Source organism: Aptenodytes patagonicus, chromosome 13 (genome assembly GCF_965638725.1).
Source record: "Aptenodytes patagonicus chromosome 13, bAptPat1.pri.cur, whole genome shotgun sequence".
NCBI lineage: Eukaryota > Metazoa > Chordata > Aves > Sphenisciformes > Spheniscidae > Aptenodytes > Aptenodytes patagonicus.
Window position 1 is genome coordinate 5,273,087 of NC_134961.1, and position 17,891 is coordinate 5,290,977.

A 17,891-nucleotide genomic window follows, 5' to 3' on the forward strand; every position below is an offset into this window, starting at 1 on the left:
TGGGCAGGAAAAGCTGAGCGAGGGTTCACAGCTCGGGCGTTTCTTACACAACTTCAGAAATCATTTTTGAGAACAAAGCAGCAAAAAACGTTAGCGGAAACTTAGAGGAAGAAGAGCAGACGAGGAAGAGGAGAGCAGGACAAGTGCTCCCAGACATATTCTGGGTCAGACTGGTGTCCAGTTGACCATTTCACTGGTGTACATCAAGTACGCGTTGTTGTACTTGCACATCCCCTGTCAGAGCACGTAACAACCGACTCCGCTGCAGCAGACGGACACCTCGCGTACCTTGGCTAATTTTTCTCCATCTTCCCTTTTCACCACTCTGTCCTGGGCTGAATCCACCTGCCGACAGTAATGGCAAAGAGCAATTTGGGATCATTTGGAAGGTCAGCAGGAGGCAACCCCCATGTCCCCTTACACCCTCCCAGGCTCCCTTGCCCACAGCTGCAGCACGGCTCTGTCGTGGGACCGTCGGGGGAGGAAGAGGAGGCTCTGGCGAAGCCGTGGGGCCGGGCTCACCTTGTTTCCCAGTAACATGAGGACCACGTCCTGCTGCGCGTATTCATGAATCTCTGTCAGCCAAGCCTGGAGGGAGACAGCCAGAGAGAGGGGTTATAGCAACAGCTCCGGGAGGAGGAGGAGGAGGATGGGGGGCTGCCCCGGTCCTGGGCACCGGGCACCCTCTGTGGGAAACGCTGCCGTCCCCGAGCAATGCCGGGGGGCGTTAACGTGGACACAGGGAGGAGGTGGCTGAGGGTTAGATGCAAAATGAAAAGCCCAGCTCAGAAACAGCGGTGCAGGGCAGGAGCCGCAGGCAGGGAGCAGCTGGTCCCGCAGATCCCCTGCGATTCAGCAGCACCCCGGGAGAGGAGCTGCCTCCTTCCCCACGGTTTGGCAGGAGAAGCCAGCCAGCAGCCAGCGACTTGGCCCTGGGGACACCCTTTCCCAGGGAGCCCTGCGGATGAGCGGGTGCCCTGGGGTGCCACAGAGCCCCAGGGGACCTGCTTTGGCTGCTGACCAGGCTCCTATTTTCAAGGATAATGGCAGCCTTTCAACCCTGCTGCCTGCTCCGTCTGACCACAGGCGCTTGTAGAACTTTAACCCAAATTCCCCCTCGGTTGGGACGTTAAGATTAAACCTTTTGGAGGATAAGGCTGAGGGTTTGCTCCAGGACGTGCCCCATGCCCGTGACCTGCACGCGCTGCCCCCGTGCCGAGCACACTCATCCCAGCATGTGGCTGAACCTGCCTCCCCAAACCATGGGGTGGCTTCCCTGCCCTCTAATCCAGCCTAATCTAATCAAACCTGCCCTAATTCCCTGTAATCCCTGACCCTGCAGCACGAGCGGCCGCTTGCTGCTTCCCGGGCAGGCAGTGCTGCTGCAGCCCGTGCCCCGACGCTGCGCTTATGGCAAGTGCCGGGTGATCCCCGCTCCACCACCGCTCCTCCACAGCAGCATCCGGAATCAACACCCGGCCGGCCAGGGAAGCGACGGATGATTCTGGTTTAGAGCCTGTCACTGACGATACGTGGGAGCCCAACACACACGGACGCAGCCCCGGGACTCCATCACACCCCGGCTGGTCTCGGGGTGCTCAGCTCCACGGGTGGGTTGGTCCAACGGACACTCAGTCACTCCTGACAACCCCCCTCCGCTCCCTTCTGGCACCGCTCCCCCTCCGTCCCTTTTTCCAGCACCTCGCACTCGCCCTGGGCGCTCATTCCTCCCCGCCAGGGTCACACGTGCCCCACGGCCGTCCCTCCCGCACCCCACAGCCGTCCTTCCCGCAGCCGTCCCTCCCACGTCCCTGCAGGGCTGGGAGAGCCGATGGTGCAGATGGGGCCGCGTTACCCAGCAGCGTGAAACCTCCAAGTGATTTTCCATCTTGTTGCAGGATCGCCACCTCAGTGCAGACCCGCAGCCTGGTTAACGACCAGCACTCACTCTTCATTACGCCCGGCAGCAGACACTCTCCTCGAGCCATCCAGCTCGTCAGGCTGGAAAATGCCACCGCTGGCCAGTCCAAGCTTGGAGGAAGCATTCCCAGTGCCGGGGACGTGGGAGCGGGGTGGCAGGACGTGCCCTGTTCCCCGCCGCAGGGCTGTGGGCGCAGGTGGGTGGCAGGCGTGGGGCTGCCGACAGATGCTCCAGAGCAGGGACAGCTCCAGGCACCCCGGGCCAGGGGGTCAGGGCGGTGCAGGACCCCCCAGGAGCTGGCACAGCAGATCACCGCTCCCCGCCCCGGGGTGTTAATGCCGGCACGGCACCTCCCGTGCTATTGAACAGGGTGTTTTTGCAGGCACAGAGCCTGCTCGCCACAGACGCACATGGTGTACTCTGCGTCCGGCACATGAGCAATTACATCCTATTCATTCAGGGCTAATTGCCCCCCCGGGTCGCGGTATGCTCTGCCGGCACTGGCGTAGGTGGCCCCCAGCAGCCGCACGGGTCTGGTGGGGTGAGAGGAGGGGACACCGACACCGGGTCCTCCTGCCCCCCCCCACAGCGACGTGCCCACAGGCAGCATTTGCTCTCCCCCCCCTCTGGCAGATTTAACGGAGCCTTCTGCTCCGACACCGCTCCCCAGCACCCCTGAAGCACCCGCGTGGGGGTTCAGGGTCAGCCGGGGGGGGGGCTGGGTCTGCGGGGAAGGGGCAGACGCGGGCAGCACAAGGGATCCCCACAAAAGCCGGCAGGAAGGGCAGGTCTGCCGGGGGCGAGGAGTGTGCAGCCCTGCCCGGGTTTGGCACTAAGGTGGGTGGGGGCAACGCGCCCCCCAAGCCCGACCCATCGGGACCAGAAGGTGTAGAGGAAGACGAGGGAGCACCTTGCTCAGTAAAGCTGCCTGCGCTCATTTACAGGAGCAAGTTCTCCAGCCGGTGCTGTAATTACACACAGCATTAATTTGCCGGTGAAGTGAATCCATCACCCCTTTTCTTTGCCATGAAAAGGAAAACCTTCTCTGCCTGCCCTCTGGTGTCCTCGTAGGCAGATGGGCGCTCGGCATTAGCCACAGCCCTTCTGGAAACGATCACGGTTCACACCTCCAACACGCATCTCCTGCAGCACGTACCCCCTCCCCGGGGCCGACCCGCAACTGCCACCCAGCCCATCACACAGGAGGGACGGGCAGGAGGGGCCAGGGGGTGCTGCCGTACCTGGATGTTGTCAAACGACGCTTTGTTGGTGACATCGTAGAGCAGGAGCAGGGCTGCGGAGAGAGGGAGGGTGCATTAGTGCTGGTGCCGTGGTGCCAGGCAGGAGCACGGCCGAGCAGAGCCAGTGTCTCAGAGCTTGCTCTGCACCGTTCCCCGAGCCAGCGCACGCCCCGCTGCGGGTCACACCTGGGGACGCGGCGTTAACGCACCGCTGAGGTCCCTGCTGAAAAATATAAAGCAACATGCTTAAATCCACCACGGGCAATGCCTTAAGACACCTGGCGTTTGCACTTCGACACGCAGAGGCTCCTCCATCCTTGGCGGCTGCTTCCCACGGGGAAACCACTCCGGTGATTCCTGATTCACCTGGCCTGGAGTCGCGGCTTGGGGCCCTGAAAAGCCGGCGGGAGGGGGCTCCCCCCTGGGAAGCAGTGGTGGCCGTGCTTACCGTGGGCGTCCCGGTAGTAGGCGTGGGTGACGCTGCGGAAGCGCTCCTGCCCGGCCGTGTCCCAGATCTGGAAGGCAGACAGCGGGGGGTCAGCCACGACCTGCCGCCGCGTGGGCCGAGGGACCCACCCAGCACCAAAACCAACACCAAACCAAACGGCACGGTGCAACCCCAGGAAGCTTCTTCAGCCTTTTGCTTCTAGGGACAGTAATAGGAAAAGTGACAAGTGCAATAAATATTGAAGCAGCATCTCCCTGCTCCTCAGCATGTGGAGATAATGGTGCGTGGCAAAGGGCTCCCAACATGTCCCTTAATCGGAAAATCCATCCAGCAGATGGATGCATGGGGATCCGCTAATTTAATTTATCAGTTTTTAATGCAGCGATATGTTTGCAGAGTGCCACGCTGCTGTCAGGGGAAGATCAGCGCTAACGTCGTTACTGAGCTCCGGGCAAAGGGGTCGGAGAAACGGTCAGGTCTCGGGGGGCTGTGGGGGAACATGAAATTCCCCGCGTGTCCCACGGGCTGGACGCAGACTGAGCCAGGGGATGCGGATCCCTTCGGAGGATCTCCGTCCCTCTCACCATCCTCTGACTCTCCCAAAGCGGGAGCCGCCTGGAAATGCCAGGCGAACCCCGCAGGCGCTGCTCCGGTCTCACCGGCTCCAGCTGCAGTCACCGAGCAGCAAGAAGGCAGGTGGGCTGGGACAGGGATCACCATGGCCAGAACGGCCCCCAGCCTCAAGTGGGCTCCCGCCGAGGGGGCAGAGAAGCCGAAAGGCCTTGTAAGGCTGACCCGGGGCGGGAGACGCGACGGCAAAGGATGGAGACGGGGGACCCGTTTCTGGGGTGCTCCTCTGCCAAAGGGCTTTGCCGAGCCCCAAACACCCGGGGGGGGGGGGGGCGAGGGAGCTGCTACCAGGCCCAAGGGGACATACCTGCAGCTTCACCTTCACCCCATCCACCGTCAGCACCTTATTCTAAAAGAGAAGAGAAAGGGTGGTGAGGGGCGAGCATGGCTGCGGGACGCCGAGGACCCTGGGGAGACACGCGCACCCTGGCCCCCCCATCCCGGGCTGCGTTTCCCCCCGAGCCCTCAGGCTGATCTCCGCTCCCTGTTTTTTAAACTTGCACGCATCGGTCCCAGCGCCTGTTGGAGCCATTTGCACCGTGGCCCAGCCAGAAGATCATTCCCTGCGTCTGCTGCAAGTTGTATCTATTTGGATAGTTAAATCCTCGTGTCTGCAAGGCTGACCTAGTGCGGAGCACGGCTCAGGCTAGAAGACCTCTAGCAATAAATTAACGAGCACCAGCAACCCATCTTAATGACCTTCAAACGACACAGCCAACTACTCCATATTCAGTTAACAACTTAAAAATAACTCCTCTTCCTGCCGTTTGTACCCATTTTTCTCCCAGTGAGCACTGGTTTCTCTCTCAGGGTTTGCCCCCCCCCGGTTTTGCTTGTTTTTAGCAGGAAAGGTGGGAAGGAGGAGACGGGGGCAGTGCCCCTCTGCGCTGCCCCACGGGGTTTTCCCCAAAGCCAACGGGAGACTTTTTGTGACGGCCTGGAGCACGCCCTGGCAGAGCCGGGAGCAGTGCGGGGCCTCGGGGGGAGCCCATCGGTGCCCCTCCGGGCGGCTGTGCCAGCCAGCGAGGGCAGGGGACGGATCTTGACCGCGTCCCAGAGCGACCGCCGGCCCGGCGAGCTGCACCAGGCTCTCCAAGCTTTAATGAAACCCAATCCTAACGACCCAGCAGTCCCAGGGGAAGGAGCAGAGAAGAGATTAATTCGCCTGCTCAATCCACAGAAATTACCACAGTAATCAGTAGGACGCGATGAAGACACCGCCAGGGAACGATGCACCGGCGGGACGGGGCAGCCGTTCGCTGCTCCGGCGATGACCGATTTCAATCCCATTTCTCCAGAGCAGGCACGGGGTGCTCTCTCCTCCCCAGGCACGCAGGCGTGGGACGGCCAGGGCTGCCCCAACCCCGGCCGGGCTCGGCCCCACTTCCCGCCTTCCCCAGCACCAACCGGCAGGAGCACGGGCTCTGCCCCAGCTCAGCCCCTGGCACCAGACACGCCACCAGCTCCGGTGCCACCAAAACCCTCCCAGGCAAACGGTGGCACACGCGTGCCGAGGGCCATCCCCGCACATCCCACGCCGCTCGGCACCAAGTACCAGGCACCTTGGGATGCCGGCACCCAGCATCACCCTGCCAGGACAGCGCCGGTGGGGCTCTTCATTTCTGTTTTGATGTTTTTAATTAGGGCAGAGAGAGCATCTCGGCTCCTGCACATCTACGCTCGCCGAACAGTGAGGATACGGACGAGGAGGAGAGGGCAGGAGTGAGCCAGAGCGCTAAATTTACACAGTCTGCTAAAGCAGGCGCAGGGGAGACGATCGCGGTTTATAAATACCTTCAAAGGCAGCGACCGAGACGAGGGAGTGGAGTGATTCACAGCCGGGGAACGGTAAAAACAGGCAGCCAGGCTGCGGGGTGGGGGAGCCGAAAAGGGCTCAGGGAGCCGGACAGGAGCTCAGGACCAGCTCACTGTGCCCCACGCACGGAGCCAAGGTTTTCCCCAGGACACGAAGCCGGAGCCGCTGAAGGCTTGAAGTGCTTAAAACCGAAGGTCCCCACTGGCGCGAGGTGCTCCCCAGCCCCCGACACCTCCGCACGCCGGCTCCCCGGCGAGCGCAGCCATGCCAGGCGAGCTGTTCCCGGGGTGGAAACATGCGCCACGGCAAACGGCGCTGAGAAAACCAAGCGGAGGAGCTGCGCCTTCGCCGTCATCCCAGCGGATGGAGAACTGCGCTGCCGGGCACCCGTTTCGTGGGTGAGAGAGAGCAGATTTACTTTCTGCAGAAGACCCAGCTTCTACGCTCAGTTTGGCCTCCAAAACCCCGGGTCCTACCGCAGGTCCCGGTGCCACACCGGAGGTGCCGGCACATCCTGCAAGGCGGAGGGGGCTGGGAGCCCCGGGCTCCGCACCAGCACGGTGCTCATCCAAACACCGTCCCCAGTCGGTGGCAACCAGCTGCCAATGCCACCTGCCGGGGACCGCGCCAGGGACGCCGGTGCCAGGAGCTGCAGAGGCAGGAAAACACTCTTGTGTTTCCCCGTTGGCGCCGGAGCACCCAGCTGCTCCAGATCTCAGCACAAGCGCCAGCAGCCCTCGCAGGGGACAAGGATGCTCGGTGTGATGGATGATGACAAGGGACGATGACACCAGGAGCTTCACATTAAAATAGGCACCAAACAAGCGCCCTTCCCCGCACAGCCCCACGGCCGCACCAGCACCTCCAGCTCGGAGGAGAGCATGTGCCGAGGGGCGGCTGCGCCCGGGGACGCAGCCATGTCCCCAGCATGGCCGTGCTCCAAGGGTGACCAGCCACCGCGAGCAGGAGGGAGGGAGGTAGAACATGGCCCTGACCATGGACCAGCCGAGCCGAAGCGACCACGAAGCATCTGGTGAGCAGCCAAAAAAAACTGAAGCTACAGTGCTGCACCTCATGCACTGACTTCCACTTCAGGAGCTTAATTAAAAGCAAAGCTGGCAGCAGCAGGATTCACACTAATTATGACTGACCTACATTTTAGGGGGGGGAATTGCTTAAACCTAATTAAAGCCTGCACATGGATCCAGGTGCTGCTGGACTGGGCTGGGGAAAAAATGGATTCCCCGGGGTTTTGGTGTGGAACAGAGCTGCTTTTCAGGGTGAGTATTTGCAGAGACGCTCCTGCAGGCAGGAGACACAGCCGGAGCCATCTGGAGCAGCGGCTCCTGCCCGCATCCCTGCCTGCCCCCCAAGCACAGGGCGGCTGCAAAATGAGGGTGAAGAAGCCAAGCAGAAGGTGGGAGGAGCGGGGTGGGGAAAGGCAGGGGCTGCCTCCAGCAGCACACAACAGCTCCGGTCGGTGCCACGTGAACCAGTTGCCCAAGTCTTCCCCCATACCACGGCTAACAGACTTTCCAGCTTCCAATTATTATTATTTTTTCAGGGAGCTGCAGTTCAATTCCATACTCGCAGCCCTTCAAAGGCACAGCTGGGGGGTTTAACGACTAATAAGCATCCAAAGACAAAAGACGACGCCTGTCAATGCACTGAAACATGAAATACACTGCCAACGCTGCCAGGCCTGGTCACAATGGGAGGGGTTGTGTTGTTCAGGGCTTGTTCTTAATCTTGCACAGTTTAATATAATAGAGGTAATACTCACAGCAGGCCACCCGCGATGCAAAAGCAGGCAGGAAAGCCGTCCCCGCAACTCAGCTCTGTTGTCACCCTTTGCAATTTCAGTTTTTGTGCGTCCTTTTTCCTGGGGCTTTGACAATGTTATTAAAATACCTTTTAGCAGGGGCTGCAGTGGAATGCCTGGAGTGCCTTTGTTGGAGGAACGTGATGCTCGTAAGTTAAATAATCCTCAGAACGTCAGATAATAAAGTTGGAACCTTGCAGATGCAGGAAAAATTAAATTACCAAGTGCAGATGGTCCTCAATTAAGAGCAGCGTTATCAACACACCAACGGCCCCTCTGGCTGCAGCCCCAGCGCGATCCTGCCCCAGCGACCGCAGCACAAGAGCAGCCATTCGGAGGCAGAGAGGAGAGAGGAAAAAAGTGCCCGTGACAGGGTGAAACTGCGCTGCTCCCCAAAATGTGCACCCCCTGACAGACGATGCTCCCACCCAAACCAAGGTGCTCCCACGCTGCTCTCGGGTCAGCTCGTCAGTGGCTGCGGTTTGGGTAATGCCGCTCCCCCGGTCCACAAAGTCCCCGCGGTGCTGGTGAACCACACCGGGAGTGACCGGCACATCCCAGCCCATCCGCAGACACCTGAGCCCACGCCGGCTGCAGTGTAACCCGGGATCAGCAATCGCATGACAACCCGGCCGCTCCCCAGCTTTTCCACGCATTAGCTCATTAATTAAAGCTTTAAAAATTAAATTGGATACATGGATTAACTCGCTTCACAATTAATCTGGCAACTGGAAAGCTGCTTGCTGACACCATCCAGGCTCCAACAAGGGGAACCCCTCACCCTGGCTTCCCAGCGCCTCTGATGGGTGCTGGCTCAAATGATACTGCCCAGGAGCACCCACCAACACCCACGCACCAGAGCATCCCCCTGGGCGGGCGGGCACTGCACAGCATGGCACGTCCCGGGCACGGCTGTAGCCGGGGTGTGCACGGCCCCAAAGAGGAGAGAGGGGACGGGCAGCGTTTGGGGACCGACTGAGGGACCCTGCTGTGCCTGGCCCACAGCCCTGCTCCTCCCCAAACCGTTGGGGTTGTCGCCTGGAGAGGGGGAGAGGAGAGAAACCCGGGGGCTGTGGGGTCCCGGCGGGGACCGAGGGCACCCGTCCCCGTCGCCGCTGCTGGGGGCCACGGCTGCGCCAGTGCCTCTGCTGCGGTGGGCTTGTCCCTAGAGCCAGTGGGGGTCTGACCCCCAGCCATCCCCCTCTCCACTTTTAGGGTGGAAAACAAAAAACCCCCCAAATGTCCATTAGTGTGCTTTGGAGGCAGCCCCCGCGGCCGACTGGGGGCGAGCTCCTGCGGAAAGTGGAAAAAATGTCATTAGCGAATATACATCAAACCCGACCGAAGGCGGCTGGGGCACGGGCTGAGTTAATTAGCGGCAGTAACGGCTCCGCTGCGGGCTGCAGGACTGACAGCGCAGCCACCCGGCAAACTTCACGAGGGCTGTGGTGTCACGCGCCGGCCGGGGCCGGGTGGGCTGCCAGGTCCCCATCGCCGCTCGGGAGCGCACGGGGAGCGGGTGATAGATTGGGGCATCCTTTCTTTTTAGGAAGCCAGAAGGAAAACAGCAGCATGGCAGGGGCAAGCTGGCTGAAGGGATGCTGGGGGACCCCAGCGCCGTGCCAAGGCAGGACCCGGATTCAAATTCCCACTCGGCAAAGCCCGGGGAGCCCCCGCCTCCGCGAGCACAAACGCTCCCGTGCCGGGAGGAGCTGGGATGCAGTTGTGATGGAGCCGTAGCAGACAGACACAAACACCACCTTCAAAAGCGGCTGTAAAAATAGGTTAAGGATCGATACGGAAATCTGCCCAAAACAGCAGGACACTGCATTAAATTTGCTCATTAAAACCCTGAAGTTTTCCTACACGTGTTGCTGCCAGCAAGCTGGTCCTGGTGGCTCAGCATCTTCTCCAGCCGCAGCAGCCTGACTCAGGGACAGCCCGGCCCTTTGCCAAGGTCAGGGCTCGAAGAGCAGCCCCCCCCTTTGCTCCCTCAGTACAAGCAGTTCTCTAAAAACTTGGTCCCTCAAAATTAAAGCAGCTAAACTGGGTGATTTTTGAGACTGAAAATGAGAAAATTTCATTTTCATTTGAGAAAATGAAAAACAAACCAAAAAAAACCCCCCACCAAACAAATTGGCCAACACAGGGTGCCCAAACAGGGGGTGCCGGGGGGCTGGGACACGGCAGCTGGGTCTGGCTCTGAGTACAGACCATCCGAGCAGGCTCTGGGTGAGGAGCTGGAGCTTTTCCGACTCTCCAGCTCTGCATTATTTACAGCCTGTGCACAACCCTGGCACGGCACAGGGAGTGCGACAGCAGCTCAGCGCGAGCCCAGGGCCCCCGGAGTGAGCAGCCGGCAGGTTTTGGCTCTGCCCGCGGGGTTCAGCAGCCGGGAGAGCGGCTGCGCCCAGCAGCCCGGCACAACGCCGCAGGGGAGCCACGGGCAGGAGCCCCAAGCGCGGCTGTGCCTGAGGCTGCTGCTGCAGCGGACCTAACCTCCAGGAAAAAGCTGCCCAGAGCTTTTGTTGGAGAAACTGCCCTAGCAGCAGCTGGTTTTAAAACCTCCTGTTATTTCTGCTGGGGGTAACAAAAGGGAAGAGAGCAGGCGGCTGACATTGCACAAGGATCTCGCTCTTTATCAGCGAGATAAATATTTGTTCCCGGTTACTGTTTAAGTTTCAGCAACAGCGACACCAGAGCAGTAAGAGCAGCGCTGAGCTCTTATCTCGACTTCGTGCAAGCTTTCAAGGCACGTTATGGCAGGGCTGCTCTGCCCATCACCGGTTCACGGGGCGGTGCAGGCGTTCCTCCCGGCCACGCCACCAGCGTGTCCGGCACAGCCCAGCCACGCGGCGCCTCGATGGAGAACACAGCCAGCCAGCCCACCAGCCCCAGCTTCGGAAAAAAACATTTCAGAAGCACATTCCCTGCAAGAGAAGGGAGGGAACAGCCCAATGCTGTGCTGGAGCCTGCGGAAAGCTGCCGGGGACGGGGAGAGCGGGACAGGGACATGGGCTGGATGCATCCCCTGCCACAGCGCAGGTGGACACAGTCCCTCTCCAGCCGTGCCAAGTCCTGCCGGAGGACAGCCCGGCCGCTGGGAAACATCTTTGCTGAACCTCCTCCTCCTCAGCTGCGGAGCAGCAACAAATGCAGCTCTGCTGTGCCACCGCTGGCAATGTGCCCGAGCAGCCCGGCCCCGGCACGCGTCCTGGGGTAGACCTGGGGAGACCAGGGCAGCCAGCACACCCCGCCACGGTTCCCTCCACCTCATCCCATAAATCTGCTCAGAGAGCAAACCCGACCAATTCATCTTCCAGGGCAAGTGATTAATTTCCTTGGCAGCACTGTGCGTTTGCACTCTGCAGCTAAAAATTGAAACTTCTGCCTTGTTTTTTTTTTTCCCCCAGGACTTGCACACTCCTGCCTGCAGCAGAGACGCTCCAGAGCCAGCCGCGATCCCTAGTGCCAAGATCCTTTCCGAAAAGGTAATGTGTCAGCGCTCGCTGCTCAGTTCAACAGCAGATCCCGCGAAAAGCAGATTAAGATGGCACTTTGCAGCATACAGCGCTTCTGATCCGCTCTGCTGTTGGAGCCGGCCCTGTGCCCCCTCGCCTCTCGCTGCCTCCTTCAAGGGGTCACCCCGCCGTGTTCCCTCTCCCCCTGCACGCCAGGTCCTGGCCAGGGCACAACCTGCCCCGCAGGCTGCAGGAGGGAGCGGAGAAGCCACAAGCCCTGCCCTATATAAATCACCCCAACCCATAGCCTCCAGGTGGGCGCAGACCCTCTGCGTGCCCTGCAGAGCCCCTCGCCTCCACGGGCAGCGCAGCCCCTTCCCCGCACCCTGCAGCACCCGGCAAATGCCCCAGGGATGTCTGCAGCACTAGTCTTTGTCAAGAGCCATGTACGCTACATTAAAGCACAATTAACATCTCCCTGGCTGCCAGCCCTACAGGAGATAAGAGTCAAGGCTCTTGTTAGAGCAGACACACTGAAGAATTAGTGACTTATCTTCTATTCACATCAGTCTGCACGTAAAAGGTTTTTCTGGCAAGAAGTAGAGAATCCTGTCTTAGGGACAGATTAGAGGTAAGAGGATCTGGTCAGCATCATATATTTTAAAATAAAGTCATGCTCTGCTTCTCAGCATCGCCCGCGGCAGCTGTGTCCTGCAGCCACCCGGCTCGCAGCACCGGGTCGGTGACGCTTTCCCTCCCCAGCCTGGCTGCTCCATCTAACCAGCAAGTCAGTGCCCCGGGGATGATCAAGGGGACGGTTCCTTGAAGGAGGCGCAGGCAGACGAGACTCAGACTCTCGATGCTTTTAAGCCCGATGGGGCTGCTCAGGCTCATCCCAACAGGGGGGAGACGTGGCCGTGCAAGGCTTTCAGATGTCCCCGCCACATCAGAGCGAGCCTGCACCCCAGCCCCGTGGGCAGCCAAGGAAACTGGGTTTTCCACCCTTAAAAATCCATGGGATAGGATCTGCTACAGCCACCCCAGAGACCAGAGCCACCAAAAAGCCAAAGTCAGCAGGAAGGCTGTGGCCCATCCCTGCAGCTCCCAGCATGCGGTCAGGTCCCGGGAGTGGATGGAGCCCACGGCCGCATCCCTCCTCCCCACCTGGGGATGGTCTGCGGCAGCTTCCCCACCACCCTGGGCTGCATTACTCACCCCTTCAGTCTCTTTTTTTTCTACTTTATAATAGAAGAGATATTTTTAAAAATACCCATGCTTACTTCTAAACCAGGCAGCCTTGGAAACAAAGGGGGCAGAGATAGCTCACACAGATCTGTGCCAATACCGAGAATAAGTAACGTGGCGCTCAACATATTTATCTTCATTTTCTTCATCAAGGACATACCATGCTGCAAAGCAGAACAAGAATCTCTACAGAGCATTTATTGCAATATCATTTCTCATTTACAGCAAACAGAATGGCTGTCAATGCCATTGTGAGATGCCATTCTCACAATGCCAATGTGAGAATGAAAAATGGGTCATCAATTGCTGTTACACAGGGAACTCTTTACTCTACTCCGGGGGGGGAAATAAAGCCTTGCATCAGTTTTTATGTCAAAGAAGTCAGTCCCTGTGTCCGAAGTGCTGCTGTACCAAGCGCTCCCATCACAGCAGCCTGTGGGGCACTGGAGCAGCAGGAGCCATGGGACGAGCCGGGCAGCCCCGCTGCAACAGCCGCGCTGCTCACCGGCCTCCTGGGTTTGCACTCTGTTTCACCCTCATCAAAGCCCCGGCGACGGCAGCCAGCCCCGGGCTGTGTGCCCAGGACCCACACGCTCTGTCCTCCGCTGCATCCAAGGACGGTAAATGAGATGATCCCTCCAGGGGAGCCACCCCAGGGGGGGGGACGTGATTTGGACCAGCCCAGCTGTGTCCAGGACCAGGGTCCCAGGAACCACATTTAAGTCCTACAGCAGCCGTCTCATTTCCAGCACAAAACCCGTCCCACCTCAGGAGGAGTTTAACTGGTTTGGCCCCAGAGCAGCCAGGCAGTGGTGGGGTTCATGGAAGAGAAAGCCACCGGAAAATACCCAGCAAGGGGACCCTCAGCCCGGCAGGATGAGCCCTGGGGGGCTGCAAGCCCGTCCCTCCTCTGGCTCACCCCTGCACACCCGAGCAGCCCTCGGGCACGGCAGGCAAATTCAGAATGATTAATTTTTCCTGCTGTTATGCTTAGTCCAAACGTTTTCCTTTTGGCCTATCCCAGTCTGAAGATTATTATAATTTGGTTTCGGAGCTACAAAACCAGCCTTCTGGGCAGCCTCATCTGCCCTCAGTACGATCCCTGCTATAAAACATGGCTTTCCTGAAGGCAGTGGGCTCACTTTTCCTGGAGGAAGATGCTGCTGAGAAAGGCTCCGGCCACCAAGACTCTCCTGCGCAGCACAGTGCATGCAATTAGCTGTACCTGCAACTGCAGCCAGAGGTGCAGCCGGGCTTCTTTGTATCAGAGGGCTGGCACCTAAATGTATGGAAACTTGCCCAAAGTTTCAGAGAAGACTTTACAATCCAATTAAAAAAAAAAAAAAAAAAATCAGGTCTGAATATCCAGCAGCAAACATCCCGGCAGCATCTGGCAGTAACAGCATCTTCCGCAGATGCCATTGCAAACAGCATTATTAAATAGCACTTCTCATCCCTAAAAAAAAACAACCCAAAAAAAACCCCACCAAAGACCTGACAAATGAATCTCTAGCTTTTTATCACATACACAAACACACACATCCTTCACCTCCGGCTAAGGCAGACAGCTCTCAAAAGCCACGTTCTTGCTGAGCAGCAAGCCCGAGTCCAGCTGAATCCTTCAAAGGATTCAAGGAAAAGAGAGTGACTGAACAACCATAATGAGATTTCCTGAAGTCCGTACAAGTCCATTAAGACCCTGGGAATGGCACATACCAGGTCTCGGTGCTCACCGACACCCCAGCCCGTTTCTGCGGTGGTGCGGCAGCTCCCATGCACGGGACGGTGCGGTGGCAGCAGTGGCGGTGGGGGCTGAAGCGTGATGAGCCCCAGCCCCCTCCCCGCAGGGCGGGACCCCTCCTCGGCCCTGTGTTTGTGTTCCAAACTCCGGGTGAGAATTTTCTGAGGTTTCAACCTCCTCCTCGCTAACCAGAGCGGCTCCGCTTCGCCACAGGCAGCAACACTGCTGCGATCCTGCCCGGCCACTGGCGGGCACCGGGAGGTCCGGGCGGCACAGCCGGGCTGGGAACGCAGGGCAGACCGTGCTCCCGGGCAGCCGGGCGCTACTGCGGGACACAGGCACTTGCAAACCTTTTTGCAAATAAAACTGAACCAAAACCCACACGCGGTTGCCTTGATTTTTTTGTTGCACCAGGAACATCCCTTGGAAAGCCCGACCGCAGCCATTAACTCAGGCTGGAGCGGCCGGGTCCGCGGCAGAGGATTTCCACCTCTGCGCCGAGCTGCGGGGCTGATCCCCTGGGGAATCGATCGCCCCCTGAAGCTGCACCACTCCCCGCTGCTCTCCCTCAGCAACACCCCGGCAATGCCAGGCCCCGTGGGACTGCCAGCGCACCGAGCTTTTGGGAGCCAATTGATCTCATGTGTATTATTCAGGAGGAAAAAAACACATCTGCCATGCATTAACGCTTGCTCGGGAACAAAGTTATTTTAGGCATTGTCAAGCACTTCTCACATTAATTCATGCACATTTATAAGTGCAGCACGTTACTGTATTTAAGGAAGCTCGGGCTGAACTGCAATCCCACTTGCCGAGCCCCAGCGCTGCAGGGAGCCACCTCGCCAAGCTGCGACTCACCCCAATGCAAAGGGGTACGGCGCACACCCCCATCGCAGCGAGACCCGGCTCTCCAAGTTCAGCTCCTCATCACTAACAAAATTAAGTGCTCTCGGCGCCGCTCTCCGAGGTCTGCCACCACCACAGTACACAAGGCCACGGCTGGTACCACTCTTTGATTTTTGTGCGTGTCCTGCATCCCGGAGCGGGGCGATACTGCAGGAGCTGGTTCCTTCCCAGCAAAGCCCTTGGGAAAGCCACTGCAGCAGAGCGGCCGGCACAACACTCAGGCCTGGGAGCGCTCGTCCCCCACGGCAGATCATGCTCCAGCACTGTCGTGCTGGCACGTTTTGGGTGTTTCCATCCCTGGCAGCTCTCTTGGGTCAGCAAAGCCCCAGGAGAGACAGCAGCAATGAGCACCCCGGTGTGCGCCGCTGTTCAGCCGAGCGCCACTTACCTGCTGCAGTGACAGTGGGCACAGGGAAGGAGGACAGTCTCCTCCTTTTATTCCCCCCCCTCACAACACAAACCTCTGGTCTCGGGCAGAGGCAGGTGGGGTCACCCCTTTTAGGGCTCCGGCTCCCCCAGTTCTGCCACTGCTGTTTGCTGCAGGGCTGCTGTGCCTGCACCACAGGGATGTGCCGCAGGGATGCTCCACGGCAACACGCTGCAGGGATGGGCTGCAGGGATGCCCCATGGCAGTGCACCACAGGGATGCCCCACAGCCAGCCCTTCTCCCAAACACAGTGCAGCAGGATTCACCAGGAAGCAATTCTGGCTCTGGTCCCGTCACATCAGCCACGCGTCCCCAGGCCACATCAGCAAACTGTGGCAGGTCTAGGGAAGAAGCTGGGGAAGGAGCTGACCTTCCCTGTGGCCAGGCTCCCTGGGGGGGGGGCAAAGCATTCCCGCGGGGCTCAGAACCCAGCACCATTCGAGCTGCTTGGGGTTAGCTTCAGGCCGCGCGCGTGCCTTGGCACTTAGAGGAAGAAGAAAAGCCCACTCATCTGAAACCTGTGATGCACGATCTCCTGGGAACGCTTTTCCTTCAGAGAGCACTGACTCACGGGAGCCCGAGGAAGCGGTGTAATGGCTTGAGATGCTTCGCAGCCCTGACCCCGCTCCCTCCACGCGCCGACCCTCACCGTGACCACAGAACACCCCGCGGCCCCTCAGCCCCTACAGAAATGCCCAAGAGCGTATGGTTACAACAGAAAATAAATGTAACCGGTGACAGCTGCCCCGGGGCAGCGCGGCACGGCCGCCACAGCATCAGGGTCTCTTCCCAGCCCTGCCCCGCTGCTCTGCCCAACCGTGCTGGTGCCCTGGGGAGGCACACGGCACGGCGGGCTCACCCCCCGAAAGCTGCGTCCCTGCCAGCCCGGCAGAGCTGCCAGTCCTTCCCCGAGGCTGGCGCTGCTTGGGGCTGCGTGGGCTAGCTGGCGCCGCTGCCAAAACCCGCGCCGCGCTCTAGAAATTGACACTGAGAGTAGCAACAATCCCCCAGTGTTTCCGCCGAGGCATGTGGCAAACGGGGCAACGCCGAAAGCATTGAGCCCACGGGGGCTTTGAAGCTGGTGGGGTGGGAGGGCGAGTGCCCGGCCACATAGGGGAAAGATGCCATCCTCCCGCAGCCGTGACCCCAGAGAAACGGCGGCTTCCCTGCAGCTCCCAAGAGCTGAGTGTGCTTAACAGTGGGGGGGGGGAACCCCAAACCCAAGCAACAAATCAAAGCCCAGCCATCTGGCTGCACAAGCATCGGGAAGGGCCCCCTGTGCACCCAGGAAAGGGACTGGACTGACCCTGCGCCGCCCGGGGCACCAAATCCCTGTTGCGAGACGGATGCTCATCCAGGGACCAGCCCCCTCCGACAAGGAGGTCCCCGGACAGGGTCTTTGCTACGAACTCCCCAGTAACGAGGCTGGGCTGAATCATTCATCCAGCCACGCAGTTGCATTTTTTTTTTTCGTCATCGGCTCAGAGGAAGCAGCGAGGCACGGAGGCGCTGGTGGAGACCTGCTGCCGTCGAGCAGCACGGGGGAAGCAAACCCCGTCAATTTGGACCAAATTCAGCATCGCTGACCAAGCGGACGGGCAAGGTCCTGGCCAGCGGGGTCTGCGCTCCCCGGAGGGGCTGGGGCTCCGCGGGCACCTCCAGCAGCCTCCTTGCGCTTAGCTTTGGGGGGGGGAATCATTAACGGGGTTGTTTCAAGGTTGAAAGCAACGGGCACAGGAGTGCTGACACCAACAGCTCTCACCGGCGCAAACGGTACTGAGAGCTGAGGTTGGTTCAGCTTCATTATCGGTAATGAGCAGCAGCATCGGCGCTGGGACAGGACCCCCCGCGCCTCCTCTGCCACCCCCCCACCCCCCCCCCGCCCCATGCCCGGCACACATCACACCGCAGGTGCGTATCGCAAACGGCAGCAGCTTGGCAGCGCTCCGCTAATAACCACGTTAACGCCATAAAACGGCGCGCATCGGATGAGGCGCTCGCCGGCGGGGGGGTGCGGGGGTGGGCGGCCGCACCGTTGCTGTGGCGACGCCCGCGCAAGCTAAGCTGGAAAAGCCAAAGCCTCCATTTCCCCAGCGTGTCACTTGGGCCCAGGAACACCGCGGCTTGGCAGGAAGGAGGAAAACGTCCTCAGACACGGGCAGACTGGACGAGGCTGACGAGGTCCGGGCTCGCCGCAGCTGGACGGCTTCGCGGCGTCTGACCCGGGCAGGTT

At 59.8% G+C, this 17,891-nt stretch overlaps 1 protein-coding gene across 2 annotated transcripts in view; it reads right to left on the reverse strand.

The window, feature by feature from the left end:
* RAB26 (RAB26, member RAS oncogene family) overlaps positions 1–17,891 on the reverse strand; it is a 32,654-nt gene that overhangs the window by 2,351 nt on the left and 12,412 nt on the right. For both annotated transcript variants that reach the window (XM_076350996.1, XM_076350997.1), the window contains exons 3-7: positions 4,548–4,589; positions 3,611–3,677; positions 3,163–3,215; positions 523–588; positions 289–345 (exon numbers count right to left, since the gene is read on the reverse strand). In XM_076350996.1, coding sequence (XP_076207111.1) covers positions 289–345; positions 523–588; positions 3,163–3,215; positions 3,611–3,677; positions 4,548–4,589 — 285 coding nt within the window. The remainder of the gene's footprint in view (positions 1–288; positions 346–522; positions 589–3,162; positions 3,216–3,610; positions 3,678–4,547; positions 4,590–17,891) is intronic.